At 36.3% G+C, this 19,250-nt stretch overlaps 2 protein-coding genes and 1 long non-coding RNA gene across 4 annotated transcripts; 2 read left to right on the forward strand and 1 right to left on the reverse strand.

Moving 5' to 3' along the window:
- Positions 1 to 367: 367 nt before the first annotated feature.
- LOC8262826 (probable protein phosphatase 2C 25) lies at positions 368 to 2,432 on the forward strand. 2 transcript variants are annotated; one of them, XM_015720542.3, is made up of 4 exons: positions 368 to 921; positions 1,153 to 1,491; positions 1,578 to 1,772; positions 1,932 to 2,432. In XM_015720542.3, the coding sequence occupies exons 1-4, from the start codon at positions 472 to 474 to the stop codon at positions 2,091 to 2,093; spliced, it is 1,146 nt and encodes a 381-aa protein (XP_015576028.1). In that variant the 5' UTR covers positions 368 to 471; the 3' UTR covers positions 2,094 to 2,432. The 2 variants fall into 2 exon arrangements, with proteins under 2 accessions (XP_015576028.1, XP_002521194.1); XM_002521148.4 differs by having other exon boundaries at positions 369 to 921; positions 1,593 to 1,772.
- Positions 2,433 to 11,764: 9,332 nt separating this feature from the next.
- Positions 11,765 to 12,512, reverse strand: LOC125369147. Its single transcript, XM_048370730.1, has 2 exons — positions 12,225 to 12,512; positions 11,765 to 11,902 (listed from the first exon to the last, which is right to left on the reverse strand). Exons 1-2 carry the CDS (start codon positions 12,510 to 12,512, stop codon positions 11,855 to 11,857), a joined length of 336 nt encoding a protein of 111 aa, XP_048226687.1. The 3' UTR covers positions 11,765 to 11,854.
- A 3,158-nt stretch (positions 12,513 to 15,670) lies between these two features.
- Positions 15,671 to 17,880, forward strand: LOC125369211. The gene is made up of 2 exons (XR_007214850.1): positions 15,671 to 15,723; positions 17,622 to 17,880. It is a non-coding gene; the product is annotated as an uncharacterized LOC125369211 (long non-coding RNA).
- The last annotated feature ends 1,370 nt before the right edge of the window (positions 17,881 to 19,250 follow it).

Below are 19,250 nucleotides of genomic sequence, written 5' to 3' on the forward strand. Positions count from 1 at the left end.
CGTAAACTAAAATTTAAATTATTTAAAAATAATTTACTAATAATATGAAGAAAATAAAATTATGCTTATATATATATATATATATATATATATATATAAAAAGTTACATAAATCAAATTAATTTTATACATTAAAATTAAAGATATATGTGAAAACTTTTCATCTTCACATTATATGCATATATATAGACGCTCTCAAAAATAGACAGAGAAGCAGGTAGTTACTGACTTGAACTAGCAATTTGATTATGATTAAATAAATAAATAAAAGATCTCCAAACGTTCGAATTTAAAGGGCAAAATTGGGATTGCAGGGAATACGAGTAATTCCAGACGCGGAACTAAACCTGTTTAAAAGCTCATCTTCTCCCTTCTTCTTCCTCCTCTTTTTCTCTAAACTGAACAGAACAAGAATTGATTTAAAGAAAAAAAAAAGAGAGAGAACAAGACACAACTGAAACAGCGTAAAACGATGTCGTGCTCGGTGGCGGTGTCTAATTCTCCAGTGTTCTCACCATCATCATCACTCTTCTGCAACAAACCATCAGAAACGCTGACGTTAACACTGACACAGCTAAAAGCCTCAGCATCGAACTCCCCATCTTCTTCTTCTTCTTCTCCATCGTCTTCTCCTCGCTCCCCTTTTCGCTTACGCCTCCAGAAGCCACCTGCTGCTTCTTCTTCTTTGGGTTCTTCTTCTTCTTCTTCGGCTGTTTTGAAGAGGAAGAGACCAGCGAGGCTTGACATTCCTGTTATTGAAATGGGTTTTGGAGTTGGAGGACCCATCACCCCTGCTGCTGAGATGGCGGCCGAGATTGAGCGAGAGGGTTGTGGGTATTCTGTTTATTGTAAAAGAGGTAGGAGAGAGGCTATGGAGGATCGCTTCTCTGCTGTTCTTGATCTTCAAGCTCATCCCAAACAGGTATATTTTCTTTCTCTAATGAACCCAATTTCATAATGATATTGAAACTTATGCCAAAATTGACCTGATATGATACCAAAAAAGGCCTAATATTAAATTGGATTGATAAATTCTTTTAGATGCCAAATTTGAAGGCTTCTTGTGGGGGGCAATTGAACAGATTTAAGGTTGGGATTATGTTTGAATTTGGTACTTGTGGTCTTATATGTTGTTACATCTTGATATTTGCAGGCTTTCTTTGGTGTATTTGATGGGCATGGAGGATCTAAAGCTGCTGAATACGCAGCACAAAACTTAGATAAGAACATTGTGGATGAAATTGTTAGAAGAGATGAAGAGCATATTGAAGATGCAGTTAAACATGGCTATCTCAACACAGATGCTCAGTTTCTAAAGCAAGATTTAAGAGGTGGCTCATGTTGTGTCACAGCTCTCATTCGCAATGGAAATCTTGTTGTATCTAATGCGGGTGACTGTCGTGCTGTCATGAGCATACAGGGTATATCTGAAGCCCTCACATCTGACCACCGCCCTTCTAGAGAAGATGAGAAGAACAGAATTGAAACCTTGGTGAGCAGCTTGTCAAAACCAAGCATGATTTTATGTTTGATCCTTGGAAAGCCACATTTGAATTGCCATTAACAGGGTTGTGGTAGAATTTGTTTTTGCAGGGCGGTTATGTTGATTTAATCCGTGGTGCCTGGAGAATTCAGGGATCCTTGGCTGTTTCCAGGGGTATCGGAGACCGCCATCTTAAGCAGTGGGTAATAGCAGAGCCCGAGACAAAAGTTTTGAGAATCAAGCCTGAGCACGAGTTTTTGATCCTGGCTTCTGACGGTTTATGGGATATGGTATGTTCTTACAGGCAACTCTTTCATATAAACTGTTAGTTTTATATACGTTTGTGGGTGTTTGGTTTAGCTGTTAGGAGCTAGCTGATAGCTTTTTGACACTTAACATGATTTTCTTCCAGTTAATACCTGACGGAATTCCTTTTCATTTGGTTTTAGGTTGGTAATCAGGAAGCTGTGGATATTGTTAGACCTTTGTGCATAGGAGTGGATAAGCCAGATCCATTGTCTGCTTGTAAAAAGCTTGTTGATCTATCTGTTAGCCGAGGCTCTACTGATGATATTAGTGTGATGATGATTCAAATGCAGCACTATGTGTAGTTCTGCCATTAGCATTTGAAGATTTGGAAATCCAGCTGACAAATAGATACGCTGGATTTGGGTCTGTCTTGCTATTCTGGTGTTTCCAAAGAACTTTGCGTTGCTGGGTGGCTCCCTTTAGATTTCAGCTGCTGCAGTGGGACTTTTTGGTGGCAGAAATATGGCAGGAATTGGCTATTATTGGTGTTAGGACAGGAATTAGCCTGATCTAGATTTAGTTGTTGACAATTCTTGGGGGATTCTTCACCCAAATTAGATCATTAACATAATAACATTCATTCATTTATTCTTTGAAAAAAACATTCATTCATTTATTCTTTCTGATTTATAATTTATTTATAGGATGATTCATTGATTTGTAAATCAGATATATAATAAAAGTCTTCTAGAAATATATGTAGAAAACCTAATGTAGGATGGTGTATTGGCATTTGGTCAATTACGCAACCCATTCCTACTTTGTCATGATGATGGGCCCAACCCCATCTCTCTTTGTTGACTTTGCCTAATTTGAATCCTTTGTCCGCTTAAATATTTTGAGCTTCTCCTCTACCCATATAAGCATCCTTTTCTGTTCCATCTTTAGAGAACACTTTTTTGCAGCCTATCACCTAGAGAGAGAAACTGAGCTGTGTGAGACCAGAGAGACCTCTGTGGTATCCTCTTTTTCCGGCGATCGTAGCGGCAAGTCTTGTGAGCGTAGAGAGGGCTTCTGTTCCCCGACCTTTGTGTGTCCGTCGTTCTTGCTCTGGTGTGTGGACGTCCCGTGGAAACCCTGAGCCTGTGAGGTGCAAACGTAATAGTGGTATCAGAGCACCGTTCGGTCGCCATCGTCGTCGCCATCGTCGTCGCACCAGGAGCAACTCCGCCAAGCACTGCCGCCATCGCGCCACCTTCGTCCGCTGCTCTAGTCAGATTATCCAGCTAGGTAAGACGAGACACCCTAAGGGTTCTCGCTCAGGTATTACAGCTAGGAGCCCAACTTTATTTTCCGTTTTTTCGTTTTCCATTGATATCCCCTCCCCGGCTGTGCCTGAGTTGTTGGCCTCGGTTCTCCAGTTACTTGGTGTTTCTGCTTTTGAATTTTTTTGCATACTTTGTGTTTGCTTGAATTCCTTTGTGGTTTTCTACTCCTCTGTGATCAGTTTGTTTATCCTCTGTGGATTGTGTGACTTGATTCTTAATTGTTGCAATGGCTGCAAATCAATATGGTCTTCTTCCTTTCAATGGAAGGACTGATTTTGATATTTGGAAGCAAAAGATTAAATGTGTTTTAATCCAACAAAAAGTATTTAGGGCTGTTAGTGGAATATACCTAGATACTGAGGATCAATTAAAACGAGCTGAACTAAACGAAACTGCATGTTCCACAATTTACCTGAACTTGTCTGACTCTGTGCTTAGAAAGGTAGGTATCATGGAAAATGCTAAGGATTTGTGGGAAAAACTTGTTTCATTGTACACTGATACTTCCTTACCTGGAAAGTTGTTTCTGCTTGAAAAATTCTTTAGGTTTAGACTTGATCTAACTAAAGATATTGAAGAAAACCTAGACGTGTTTAATAAGCTAATTCAAGACATAAAATTGACTAGTGACAAACACATTGATGATTACACTCCTATTGTTCTTCTTAATGCCATTCCAGACTCTTATAACGATGTCAAATCTGCCATCAAGTATGGTAGAGATGAAATATCTCTCGATATAGTGGTAAATGGTTTAAAAAGTAAGGAATTAGACCTTAAACAACATAGGCCCAGTAGTAATCAATCTAGGGATTCAGGGGAAGCCATGTTTGTGAGGGGTAGATCAAAGAGTAGATCCAAACACAAACAGAAGGATGGCCAGGTTAGAAACAATAGTCAAAATGGTAGGAAGAGGGGGAAGTCCAAGAAGAGGGTTTGTTACAACTGTAACAGCCCAGGGCATTTTGCTAATGCCTGTCCACATCCTAAGAGAGCTGAACAAGCTAATATAGTCTCAGATGGAAATAAACTTGGTGATGTTTTTTCTGTTTGTGAACATAGTATAGTTTCAGATGGTAATAGACTTGGTGATGAGTGGCTAATTGACTCTGGATGCTCTTTTCACATGACACCTTACAAGCACTTGTTTGATTCTTATGAGGCATGCACTTCTGGTTTTGTGTCATTAGCTGATAGTAAGAAATGCAATGTGCTAGGTATAGGTAATATCTGCCTAAAATTTGATTGTGGTAGTGTGTTTACTGTGAAAAATGTGAGGCATGTACCTGCTTTGTGTCATAATTTGCTCTCTGTTACTGTTCTTGAGGATGCTAATTTAGAGGGTAGATGGGGAAAAGGACGCATGAAAATTTTTAAAAATTCTCTTGTGTTATTCAATGCTATTAGGCGAAATAACTTGTACGTTTGTTGTGCTGATCCTTTTGCTGAATCTGCTAATGCTGTATGTTCTGATATGACTTCTTTGTGGCATCATAGATTAGGACATATGTCTAATAAGGGTTTAGAAATTCTGCATAAAGGGGGTTATTTTGGGGAGGACTCTGTGTCTTCTATGCCTTTCTGTGAAGCATGTGTGTTAGGGAAACAACATAGGGTGAGCTTTCCCATTTCCTCATACCCTAGGCTTACCAAAAGCACGTCTGTACTGGAATATGTGCATTCTGATGTTTGGGGACCTGCTAATCTCTCAACCCATGGGGGGAAGAGATATTACCTGTCAATCATAGATGATTATTCTAGGAAGGTCTGGGTGCACCTACTAGAGAGAAAATCTGATGTTTTTCAAAATTTCAAAAATTGGAAAATTTTGATTGAAAACCAAACTGGTAAGAAAATTAGAATTCTAAGAACTGACAATGGTTTAGAATTCTGCAATAAGGAAATGAACCAACTTTGTGTTGATAGTGGGATTAGGAGACATAGGACTGTCACCTACACTCCCCAACAGAATGGAGTGGCTGAGAGGATGAATAGGACTCTCTTAGATAAGGTTAGGAGCATGTTGACAGCCTCGGGGTTACCAAAGAAGTTTTGGGGTGAAGCAGTTATGACTGCTGCATACTTAGTGAATAGGTCACCCTCGGTACCTTTAGGTGGGGAATGTCCTGAAGTGGTCTTCACTGGAAAACCACTCGATTTATCAAACCTTAGAGTTTTTGGTTGTGCAGCGTATGTGCACCAAAACGGTGATAAACTTGACCCTAGATCTAAGAAGGGAGTTTTCTTAGGTTATCCAGAGGGGGTTAAGGGCTATAGAGTTTGGGATAGAACCATAGCCGGTTTTAAGGTTGTGATTAGTAGAGACGTTGTTTTCAATGAAGTTGATTTCCCTTGTTTGCCAAATGCTGTTCTTGAACCTAAATTTGGTTTGGAAGAGACTCATTTTGAGGTGGAGTCTCAACCAAACAACTGTGTGCCATTGCCTGATATGCATACCACCCTTAGTGAGGTGGAGCCTTTGCATGATACTGATGCCACCACCATTGGTGAGGTGGAGCATCAACATGAGCATCAACATGAGCATGAACATGAGCATGATAATTTGCATGATGTGCATGTTGATTCTGATTTTCCTGAACAAGTTGAAGAAATTTCTTTGCCTGTTGAGCCTGATTTACATGATTATCAATTGACAAGGGATAGGTCTAGACGAGCCATTAGGAGAAAGGCAGACTCAATGTCCGATTTTGCCTTTAATGTGTTTGAAGACCTAGAATTAAATGAACCCGAATCATTTAAAGATGCCCTCAGTTCCCATGAATCTCACAAATGGCAAAGTGCCATGGACAATGAGATGGAATCTTTGAGGAAGAATCAGACTTGGACCCTTGTCCGTAGACCTCCAAACCACTCAGTTGTTGATTGCAAGTGGCTTTACAAAGTCAAGGAGGAACCTAATGATGTTAGGTTTAAAGCTAGGTTAGTGGCTAAAGGATTTACTCAAAAAGAGGGGGTAGATTACACTGAAATATTTGCTCCAGTTGTGAAGTTTACTACTGTCAGAATCATGCTTGCTTTGTGTGCTCACTTTGATTGGGAATTGAAGCAAATGGATGTGACTACTGCTTTTCTGCATGGAGATTTAGATGAAAAAATTTATATGTCTCAACCTGAAGGTTATGTGGATCCTAAGAAAAGTGACTATGTGTGTTTACTTAGGAAGGCCCTGTATGGCCTCAAGCAGTCCCCTAGACAATGGAACATAAAGTTTGACAAATGCATGCAATCCTTGAATTTTGTGAAATCTGAGTGTGATCCTTGCTTGTATTTCAAAACTGCATCCAATGTGCCTATCTTCTTGCTGCTATATGTGGATGATATGTTGATCATCAGTCCATGTTTGAAAACCATAGCTTACGTGCAAAAGTGCCTTTGTGATAACTTTTCCATGAAAGACTTAGGTGACGCTAAGAAGATTTTAGGCATGAACATTGTTAGGGATAGAAGCAAATCCATATTAGTTTTGAATCAAACCTCATATGTTGAAAAGGTTTTGAGTAAATTTAATATGTTGGGTGCTTCTTCTGTGAATGTCCCACTTGCTTCCCATTTTGTGTTGAGTAAGGATCAGTGTCCCAAAATTGATTCCGATGTTGAGAAGATGAAAAATGTACTTTATGCAAATGCCATAGGATCCGTGATGCATTTAATGGTAAGTACTAGGCTAGACATTGCTTATGCTGTGAGTGTATTGAGTAGATACATGTCCAACCCTGGTATTGCTCACTGGAATGCTTTAAAATGGTTGTTGAGGTATCTAAAATCTTCTGTGAATAATGGATTGATGTTTACTAGATGTCCTGAAAGTGTTAAGTTGTGTGGTTATGTTGATTCCAATTATGCTAATGATAGAGACAATAGGAAATCAACGTCGTCTTATGTGTTTACTCTTTGTGGGTCCTGCATTAGTTGGAAGTCCCAATTGCAACCCATTGTTGCATTGTCAACTACGGAAGCAGAATATGTTGCTGCTACAGAGGCTTTCAAGGAGGCTATATGGCTTAAACGTCTAGTTTCTGAACTTGGTTATCTTAAGCATGATGTTGTTATATATTCTGATAGCCAATCTGCCATTCAATTATGCAAAAATCCTGTTTTCCATGATAGAACAAAACATATCGATGTTAGGTTCCATTTTATCCGTGATATTGTAGAAACAGGTGATGTGAAGCTGACCAAGATCCCATCAGAATTCAATCCGGCTGATATGGGAACGAAGTGCCTATCTGCTGAGAAATTGCTATCTTGTAAAAGGATTCTGAATTTTGATTGTGGTTGATTCTGTGGTTATGCTTACCCTTTGTGTTGGTTCCTTTTGCTCTGTGCTTACGGAAACCACGCTCCATCGTATGACTGGCTCGTGTGCTGATTGTACTGGATCATTGTGGTCCAGGAGAGTGTTGCAAAGCACTCCTCCAATTGTGTTGCGCTGACCATTGTGGTTAGCAGGTGTGCCTTGTGCATCACCCATGGTTAACTTTCCTTTTTTCTTTTTTCACTGTGTTTTTTTACTTTGTGTTTTAAAACCGGTGAGCAGGCAGTGATGAATCCACAACGACGTATCCACACACCGCCAAGGCCAATAAGGTGGAGAATGTAGGATGGTGTATTGGCATTTGGTCAATTACGCAACCCATTCCTACTTTGTCATGATGATGGGCCCAACCCCATCTCTCTTTGTTGACTTTGCCTAATTTGAATCCTTTGTCCGCTTAAATATTTTGAGCTTCTCCTCTTCCCATATAAGCATCCTTTTCTGTTCCATCTTTAGAGAACACTTTTTTGCAGCCTATAACCTAGAGAGAGAAACTGAGCTGTGTGAGACCAGAGAGACCTCTGTGGTATCCTCTTTTTCCGGCGATCGCAGCGGCAAGTCTTGTGAGCGTAGAGAGGGCTTCCGTTCCCCGACCTTTGTGTGTCCGTCGTTCTTGCTCCGGTGTGTGGACGTCCCGTGGAAACCCTGAGCCTGTGAGGTGCAAACGTAACACCTAATTATCTGGGTTTCCTTTTCTTGCTTTTTTTTTTTCTTTTCCTTAAGTTCTTGATATTTTGTTTGCATTTGCAATTTTAGAATTTAATGCTTACTAAGGATTGCCCAAAGGCCACAACTGGAAGAGCTCAAAAGGAAAATTAGCTTGCTACCAGGCATCCCTTTTCCTTATTGCTGGCTGTAAAGGCAGCTCCCAGTGACAATGATGAATATGGTGCCCTGTCTTCAATCCCAAAGACTGTTAATGCAACTTGTCTTCAATCTCAAAGACTGTCACTGCAATTTTGTAACCAAACAGATTAGAAGCTGAATGTGGTGAAATCATCCAGCCAACCACCTTTTACTTTGCTTCCAACCCTCTTTTTTTTCCTTATATTTATAGAACCACGTCCAATTCAAATTTTCATTGGCCATTTTAGAGACTTTCTTATTCAATAAAATAACTCTTTCATGATTCAAACAAACCGACAACCATGGATACAAATTTACATTCATCTAAACCCAAACTCTTAGGCTATATTTAGTATTACATAATGAAATGAAATATAATCAATTATATAATATCTATGTTTAGTAAATCGTAATATCGTGTTTATCAACTAAGTAATAGAATGAAAGGAGCAACGGAATGCCTTGTATTTATCACCATCGCCATTGGTTACTTGGTTATGATATAAATATATGTAATGTGATATAATTATAATTTTTATTTTAATATTTAATTTATTTATAATAGTTGATATAGAAATATAATAAATTATTTAAAAAAATATTAAAATTATTACTTTTTATAATATCACTGGCTCTCAAAATCGGGTTCCCGATTGTTAGAATTCGAATGTCAGTTGTCAAAATCTGATCACCTGAATCCGAAATTCGGTTGCCAGTTACAGAATTTGGTCATTGGTCACTAGATGATGGTTATAATTAGTAGTTAAAGGTTTTAAATTATATTGATAAAAAAATATATTATAAATAATAATTACATATATTTTATTGGACAAAAGATTGTTTCTACCATAAACATTTTGGTCGAGGAGCAAATTGACCTTCTAATATATTTTTTGGAGCATATAACTGAAAATATTATATTTTTAAGTTATTTTAGTATTTTATAAGACAAAAAGATAACCTGTCGTTAGTTAAAGACGTCTTTCGTTCTTCTTATTATTTTTCTTCTTATTCTTCTTACTTATTGTTTTTTTCTCTTAGGAAATCTACAAAAAAAAAAAAAAAAAATTCAAATCCAATTAAATCTAATATAAAAAAAGTTGTGTAAATTGAATGTTTATCAGAACTTCTATCTTAAGTAAAGTGATACATCTGCTAACTTTTAAATTACTGTGAACCCTAAATCCAACTGAGAGAAAGAGATAGAGAGAGAATGTGTAAGAAAGAAAACGCAATTAATAATATCAGAACCCAAAATGCATAGGAAGTGTAAAAATTTATATTAATTTAGGCATTTGTTATTAAGCTCTAAGCACTGAATTTATAGCTCAAGTCACTAATAAAAAAGAAATCAAGTAACCAGCTCTTGAATTCCAAAATCAACACTAATTCAATTTCTTGATTAACAAAGTTATTGAAATTGAGAAAAACAAAATTGAACCTTTAACAAGCTTATTTGCAGGCTGAGTAGCGGTAGCTTTTTTGCGAAATAAATTAGCGGCTGCAGGAGGTTGATGATGATGAGAGCGGTGGTGGTGTCAACAGGTGAACAAGGCATTCCTTAAATATTTCTGGAAAAGTCCAGTCAATTGCTTAATCATGCAATAACAACAACCAGGGAAAGGAAAATGTTATAAGATGGTGACATAAACTTTCTTTCAAGAAAATTTGTTTGATAGTCAATTTTTTCCGTCCCAACTGATTGTTTAAACGTACTTTCAATAAATTTATGAAGCCTAAACTTAAAAATATCATAAAAAGAATTCTATCAAGGGACCATTATTTAGTGTCACAATGACACAGGTGTCATGAAAACTTTACCTACAATCAAAGATTAAGCCGATTTTTTTAAAATTTGTTTAACAAATGAAATAAAAAGGTAAAAAAATAAATTATTCATTCCATAAAATGAAAAAAATCAATTTTAGGAAATATTTATCCGCCCTCCCTAAGTTTCTCCTCTTAAACTCTCAATCTCCACATTTATTATCTCTTCACCTCAAAATCAAACCACCTGGTTCTGATTCTTGCTAATTTTTATGCTTAATTTAGATCAATGCTAGCTAATATGAGTTGGAATTATCGGTGCGATCAACTTCGTTGCAATGCTCCTCCTCAATTCCAATCATCGGTGCTGGAATCTGGCTGGTAATGGAGCCAGACTACTCTCGCATGAGGATTAGCTATAGTGGATATCCCGACAGTTACACATACCTGTCTTTATATTTTCCATTAAGCAATATTGATCAAACCTTGTTTCTCTCTGCACTTTCTTCTCATTGTTTTTATATGTTTATCATCATAAATAAAACCCTAGCAGCAAATTAGTCTTTTACAAAATCAAATTATTACTTAAGAAAAAAGAAACAGGAAGCTAGTTTTGATGTTCGTGATAAGATTGGCGCAGTAATTGCAGAAAAGAATGGTCAATTGTGTGGTCCCCTAGATCTTAGAACTTAGAAAGTCTTTCATGTCGAGAGGCCCTCAGTTTCGTTAAAACAACATTGTTTCAAGAATGTGGTGGTGGAGTTAGATAGTCTTTTTCTAGTCCAAGCTATAAACAACTCTCAGGGGGGCTTTTCTGTATTCGGTTTAGTTGTTCAAGATTGTATTTGCTTTCTAAAGACATTATTGACGTCAGTTTTCAATTTGCTTGTAGATCAGCAAGACAACGAGCAGCCTAACCTCTTCAAGCCCTTCTGTGGGTGGCGGTTTTGAGCGTGCACCCAAGTGTCTCTAGCGACCACAATGTTGCAAGGCTTTTCAACCTAATAAGAATACACTAACTAATCACAAAGACTGACGCAAAGATGAGAGTAGCCACTCGGGTAATTCTCCGGTAAATTTTTTTTAATTGAGTGATGTTTCTCAATTCCATAAGGAAGTTTCGCTACATCTACATATGGATCTGAAAGCCAACTTTTTTATTTGTATATCTTAGTCTTTAGTTTTATTATTTAATAGGCTATTCCCTATATATGCGACAATGGTATTTCTGACAAGCATTCATTATAACATATGAGATCCTCCTTTGTCTAGCCCATTTTATTTAAGCGCAGTCCTGATTTGATTTGTTAACCTACTTAACTATTTAATTATGTATAAAGGCCCACTTAATCTAGCCCAATTACAAGATATGCATTTGATTTACAGCCTTTAAACCTAAATAGACTACTTTTTATACTAAGACCTAATTCGATGATTTTTAGTATGACTATTTAATTAATTAAAGCATGGCAAAACCTACTAAATCTATATAGATTTTAATTTAAGCCCACCATTCTTTAACCTAATAGACTACTTTTTTTATGTTAAGGTCCAATTTTAAGCCTAAAGTCTGTGTGTCCATTTTTAATTATATATTCACACAACAGATATTTGGCATCCATCAAAGTAATATAAAAATTAAAGTACAAAAATTAAAGTGCAGAAATTTAATCTAGCTATTATATCCCTCTTACAATTAATAAACTTAAGAAAAATAACTAATTTAGGTCAAAATTAGTAAAAATCAGCAAAAGGGCTCGAAGATCCACGAATTAGGGCAATTTGGAACAAACAACTGATTGATGACATCACAGAACAAATCAACAATGCAGGGAGCTGATTGGCTCTAAGGCTTGGTAATAGTCGTTTGTATCTTTTTTCCGATTCTCTCTCCCTGAAGCCAATTTCACATGCACAAGCAATAAAAAGTTGATTAAAACTCAATATGAAGTGAAAATCATAAAGAAAATAATAACAATTAAGCTAGAAAATATAAAATAATACAAACCTTAGAAAGAAAAAATTGACAAAAGGTGAATAAAACTTCATATGATAGATTCTAGATTTTAATCATACAACCCTAGTAATTTGATACAATCTCATAATCAAAAGTAAATCTAATATATTACCAGTAATACTTGAAAAAAAGGAAATAATAAAAAATAATAAATAAATATAGATAAATAAATAAATGATATTATTTAAAAAAAAACAACATTTTCCTTCCTTTTTCTTCCCTTTTCTTCCCCCCCTTCTTCTCCTTCCTTCCTCTTTCCTCCCCTTTCCCCCATCACCAACAACTCTTCTCTTTCCCCTGCCTGCGCCGAACAAGCTGCCGCCGCCATCGTCGTCCTTCCCTCCTCTCCTTCGCCGCCGCGCTGCTTTCTCTTCTCCCTTTCCCCCGCTGCCGACTTCAAGCGAAGAAGAAAAGCTTCCCCCGTCGCCGAACTAGCTCCTGCCGCCGTCCTTTCTCTCGCTGAAGCTAGAAACGAGCTCCCTGCCATCGGAAACCAACGCGCAAAGCTTCCCAGCCGTATTATCCCCGCCGACAGCTGTGTGTGACCTCGTCGGAGCTGAGACTTTTCGGCCTCGATCCGGTGTTTTCTGACGAGTTTCCGGCTAAAACTCTTGCATTTTTTGACTCTCCACAACTCAAGCTTCGCGTAAGTGCTTCTAGATTCGAATTTTAAATTTTCTGCTCGATATAATTTTATTTAGACCTTAAAAAATTATTTTATAATTTTAGAAAATATTATTACTATTAATTATCAATTTTAGATAATTTAATTTAATTAGATTTAATTAATTGTGACTTAAATATAAATGCTATAAATTAATAGGTATGATTAATTATTGTGTTATTTTGTGATAGATGTGATTGTGTTGAATTAGTTTAAGTATCAAAAAATTTTGTGTGGGTTGGTTGTCGAAATAAATATTATGTCAGAACATGTATAAGACAATTGTGTTATGTGGTGTGTTGCAGAGTTGGCAAAAATAATATAGTTTTGGTGGCCCGACTCCTATTAATTAATTTTAGAATATTTGAAGTGTTTCTAGTAGGTTCTGGACCCGTTATAGGGGATAAATGTCCATATTTTAGAGGAGGTTTTGCCGAATTTTCTGTAGAATTTCCGAGTTTGAATTTTCTTAGGCAGTCTAATCTAGGAATCTAGGCCTAGGACAAATTAAGAATATTTTATTAACTGAATATTTTCGTGAATAGATAATCCGCCCATCCAGCCAGCTCCACCTGAAGTGTAGGAGCAGACTGCAGAGTGCGGCAGAATTGTGAGTTAAAGTCATATAATCAACTGTACCTTTGTCATGTCTAAATTAAATGCGATGTTAATTGATTAATAATTATTATAATTATTACCGTTATTATGAGTAATTTCACTTGATTGATAATTATCATGAATATTATTAGTATTATTTATTAGTAAATATTTTTTTGTTATTATCAATATTATATTTAATGTTATTTTAATACTATTATTATTATTGCACACAAATTTACATGTTTGCTACACCTGAGACTACTAAACTTTAATTCTCAATATGTTATTGAATAAATTGTATTTGCTTATGATTATACTATTTATGACTATTATATATGTTATGATTTGTGACATTGGGATGCGGCGACAATAGAACATGCCACCTGATGGGTTGATCAGGACCGCGTGCGAACCGGTAATAATTAGAGACAGGTAGTAAAGGTTATTTCTGGATTTTACCCTGGTCGAGTATAACTCTCTAGGATGTGGAAGTTTGACTGCCGAAGGAAGGTCCCTGGTCGAGCGTTGCTCTCTGGACGCCGGCTTATTTGGAAATTAAGTGTCTAGGCTGTATTAAGGACTCCAGTTGAGCTTCACTCTCTAGGCGCCAGATCTATTGGAATAGAGAGCCAAAAGGCTACTAGTATTGGGATTATGATTCTGTTGAGGTACTTGTCCCATAAGTATTTCAATTGTATTTTTTTTTGAATTATGGCATGACACGTGTTTTAGTATAATATGACTTGTTATTCCGATTTAATGAATATTATATTAAAGAGATTATAATTGATATAGGATTATATGATTTTAACTCACTCTCTAGGCTGACGGTCTCAACTTTAATTTTTCAGGTGACAGTTAGGTTCTCCGCCGTCCAGTGTTTGACAACCCGACTTCCTTCTTTATCGAACCTATTGTAATTAATTTATACTTTCATTTTTTAGTTATTTGAAATTCTAGACTCTCCGTAGCAGAATACCTGATATATTATGTTTGATCTGGTCTGTAGTAAATTGTGGAATGTTGTTAATATTCAGTTAGAGACTTTTGAATGGCATGTCGGTCTGGTTTAATATTATGTTTTTATATGTATATTTGAAATATCGATTAGTAAGGCTTACTACGGGTCTTGGTGGCCTTAAGCCTACTCATTCGCTAGTGCTGGTCACAGGCCCACAGATCGGTCGTGACATTACCCTAATTATTCCAATCATCAAACTCAATGCCCAGCATGTTCATATTATCAGATTCAAAATCCAGTATATTCATATTATCATATTAAAATTTAGCACCATAAAAACATGTTGATTCATAAAAGAAAACCTGAAGCTAATCATGTAAAACATTCAAAAATTAACCTAATCATGTTTATAAAAATTATAAGACTAAAGAACCAGTAAAGAAGAGGGAGATGCTGATGAAACCGGATTTGGAAAATCCTCAGTTTGTCACCGTGGAGTGATGATCTGCGAGTCTCTAGAGACGATGAGGTAGTCGAATCGAAGATCGGATGAGAATCCGATGTTGTTTAAGCTTAAGAAAAACTTTTATCGTTCAAAGAAAAACCTTCATAATCTCAAGTTCTTTCTTAGAAATTTCTCTTTCTGTTTCTTAAAGTTCTCTATTTAATTAATTAACATAGCTCTAGTAATTAATGAGTGACCTAAAACTTAACAATATATTTATAGCCTTAGGATTTAGGATACCCTAGATGTATTAGATAAATATCAATGGATAATTAAATCTCTTGATTTTATCAGATATTCAGTTAAATGAATATCCATTTAAAATTCAATTAAATTTAAATAATTATCAATAAAATTCAATTTTGGAACCTTTTTTTTTATTAATTTTGGTATTTTAAAGTCAAAATATACATAAAACGATATCAAAATTGGAAAATAAGCCACTCGGCACTGTGTAGAGCCGATTCGGCTCTATGCTAAGCCAATTGACTCTATGCATTGCCGATTCGGCTGTACATAGAGACGGTTGGCTTAAGGGGCAAAAATGTTCTGAAAAAATTTACATTTTAGTCCTAAACTCTTAAAAACTGTTGTTTCACTCACTAAATTTAATTTTTTCTATCAATTGGATCAAAATTGATTCTAGAAAAATAATTTTGGTTCAATTATTCGCAACCCTAACTGTCCGTCCTCAACCTTTTGAGATTCAGAAATGCAATAACTTTCATCATCGGATTTGCAGTAATTTTCTAATTATCTAGATCCAGAAAATGGGTGTTCACAGCTTTCTTTTTCTAAGTTTCCATGCTTATCTGCCTTACTTGAAGTAGCACAGTTATTGTTAGTGTGATTCTATGTGCTGATGGTACTTAATAGTCTCACACATTTTGGCTATATATATAGGTTGTGGCAAGGACAACTGGATCAATTTTTTAGTTCGTTCTTGGTTTCAAATACTAGAACATAAGGTATGGTCAATTTCCCTGAACTTTTATTTTTTCTAAAACTTCAATGGAATTGTTTACTTATTGGGAAATGTTATAGCTCTAACATTAATTATGTTAAGGCTTTCGTTAAACTATGTTTAAAAGCTGCTTTACTTGTTACATACAGATCTATGAGAATTTTAATGGGCATACTGTCTTTCCATTTTTTTAAATGTATGTTGACTGATATCCATATTTAATTCCAGAACACTTGGGCAACACAATGTGTTGTATAGCACACAGACTTGGGATTAAACTCAACATGGTGTCTGTCATTGTTCTGCTAAATTTCTCAATGAATGTAAATGTGATGAGCAAAAATCAATTTTAATCTATGAGGTAGAATATTAAGTAGGATTATATGACGGGGCTTGGTGTTCAGTTCTCGCGAGATAAGCAGCCTAACATATTAGGTTGTTAACCTCTCTGTTTGTTTTGCGTTGAGCTTTTAAAAATTATCTTGTTCTTCTTGTTTTCTTGTTCTTGTTCTTTTCCTTCTTCTTTTCTGTTACCTGATATGTTATCTTCATGAAGCTAAAGTGATTTCTATCACTTTCAGGAACTTGGGAAGGATGTTTCATTTAGTTTTTCATAACTAGATATGGTTTTATCTGATGTTGAAAAAGTTGAAAAGTGGAAGCAACAAGCCATTGAGATTGCACATATTTTTGTGAGTGATAGGGATCTTTTGATGGGTGCTTTAGAAAAGGTTTTAAACAAGTTTTCATGTTGATTTTTTTTTGAAGTGGGATTTATTGTGCCTTTAATTAACTGGGATAATTTGAATCTTTTGCCATTTTGTTCAAATCAAACATTCGCTATCTATGCAAGTCAGAGAGCTTCAAAGCGAGAACTTTATTCATAGGCTGCACTGATTATAACAAAGATCAGGAGGTTTTGACTTGTTCTGCATACAAAGACTAGTATGGTATTTTTGGATTCAAAATTGACACATTTTTTTCTAAAGAGAAAAAAGGGAAGGGCCGGAGGAACTTCTCGCTTGTGACCAGGTTCCTTTGCTGCCCGCCCCTTGCTATCTTAGAAAAAAGTGGACCAGAAAATGACAGAGCGGCCTGTGATTGAGTGATAGATTGATCGACGTCCGGAGAACGCTCGACCGTGAGTTAGCCTACTGGATAGAGAGTTTAGTACCAGTAACACGCATACACCGAGAACTGAGCCAGCTACTGTGCTTGCTCCATTCGCTGTCTACTAAACGAGCATTGAGGGAGCGAGTGAAGTTTTCAATTTAGTCTTACCTTTTCTTGCAGGATGCCGGGGGCATTCCGTTGAAGAGCTTTGCCATTTCTTTCATATATTTTACGAGATCTAGATAATCCATATATATCCCTAGTCGTTTTCATTATGGCTGGTTTGGAATAGTCTAAAGCAATAAAACTTAAAATCAATATTTCTCTTATACATGCAACAAAATCATGTTGAATTTCTGCATTTACTTGTATATCTCCTCTCTAGTTACATATGTTATCATCTGGGGATCTACCATTCGTGGTGTGTAAAGCCAACATTACTAGATGGTAAAGACATGAAATTCTATGTTTGCCCTTATTGCCATTTTCTGGAGGATCTATCAATAATTAACAATGAAGTTTTCCCTTTGCTATGCATTCAATTATTTATTTGTCCCTTTATTCTTGGGAGTACAACTTACAAGAAGCTTTAATATGCATCAACATCTCAACTGTTTTTTTCTTTTCTTTTTACAAAGATTTAGAGGGAAGCAATATGAGTTAAGCATGCTGATCAAACTTCTATCTGATGCATAAAATTTCTCTCTATGGTAGTCAGCTGTGATTTTATGCGTTTTTATTTGAAGTTTCCTGGATGACTAATATTTTCTCTCTCTATCTTCTTGCAAGTGAAACTCCTTTATGATTGAAGCCATAACTGGGGAAGAGGAAGGAAGGGGAAGGATAGAGACCATTTCTATATCTGCTTGAGCTGGAATCATTGAGATGCTATTATATTGCAAATTGGTTGCTATAAGTAGTTTGTTTATAATTGTTCTTGTAACTTATTAGCCCTGTCAACTGGTCGGAACCTTTCGACCAGTTCAATTATGGTTCAACTTAATGTACATTGTCTCTTCTTCTTTTTATTGAATACGCTTATACATTATTTTCTTCTAGCTTTTTTTTCCTCTCCTTACTGACTATGCGGGTTTTATACAAATTATGATGAGATTTCTTTAACCAATCCTATTTCTGGGATACTAATTTCTTGAACGTAGAAGAGTTGCTTATAGAGGAGTTGCTTTTGCCCTGAATTGATCACGATTAAAGATATTTAGTTATATTACTTGAGGTTACTGGAATTGATAGAGAGATTTTTCGTTGACAGGATGAGCATATTTGAACTACTCTTATGTGAAAACTATAATTTATCACATGGATTTATATGGATTTCACGTATGAACATGCCATGTGTCCTTTCAGCTTGAAATTGACCCTTATTTCATGCCAGCTAGGGCTGAGCCTTTTTAATGGAATCATTTACCTAGTGGTTTCCTCCCCAATTTTCCAATTTTATATTTGTCCGTCATTCTAGTTTGTGGTACTAGACCTGCAAATCATCTAAGTGATTTAAAGTTTGGTCTACACTTCCTCTTCCAAATAACATGCCCCAATTATTTATATGAAAGCGAGGAGTATTCTGTTTATACAAGGTCGGGAAAGAGTTTGGTAGTATTGTAAAAGAAAAGTATGCAGTAGGTTGTTTAGACGTTGCGGATAGACCTATTCATGGGCTTGGGTACCTGCCGGCCCGCCCAGGCCCGCACTCTTCGGGCCGGGCTTAGACAACGATTTTTATGTACAAGCTCGGCCCGGTCCGAACCCATAAAAAGCCCGGATTTTTCAGGCCGGGCTTGGGATATCCATAAAAATCCAAGTCCGGCCCAATGTCTAGTTTAATTAGAAAAAAAAAATGTCATACCTAGCATTCAAATATGTGACCTTCAATTTATAATTAAGTGCTACATACCATTTAGCTACCTATTATTTCTGTTTATAATTTAATTGTTATTAATAATATATTTAAATAAAACTAAACTCAAAGCCGACCCGAACCTGCCCAAGCCCGACCCGAACCCGCCCAGACCCGATCCGTATTTACAGGTTTAATAATTGGTTGGGCCGGGCTTTTAAAATTTCAGAGATATTAAAATTCTCGAGCTTGTTCAAAATAAAATCAAGCCCGGTCAGGCCCGGTGCGGATGAAGAAGTAAGATGCACTTACTTGAATTTTGCAGTACAAACAAAAGGAAGTATGGACATAGGATGGTGCTCTACATGTTGAACTAGGCAGGCACCTTGAAGAAGCACTTGGCAGCTTGTTTTAATGTCACGTTAGTGGCCATCAAAAGACACAATTCTCTTCAAGGTACTCAGAAAAGCACACTCTTATGGATATGGTTGGTGTTATTCTCTAAAGCTATAACAGTCCCTTTCCCGTTTGTCCAATAGCGTACAAAGCTCCAAACTTTAAGT

The sequence above is a fragment of the Ricinus communis genome, chromosome 2, assembly GCF_019578655.1.
Source record: "Ricinus communis isolate WT05 ecotype wild-type chromosome 2, ASM1957865v1, whole genome shotgun sequence".
NCBI classification, from domain to species: Eukaryota; Viridiplantae; Streptophyta; class Magnoliopsida; order Malpighiales; family Euphorbiaceae; genus Ricinus; species Ricinus communis.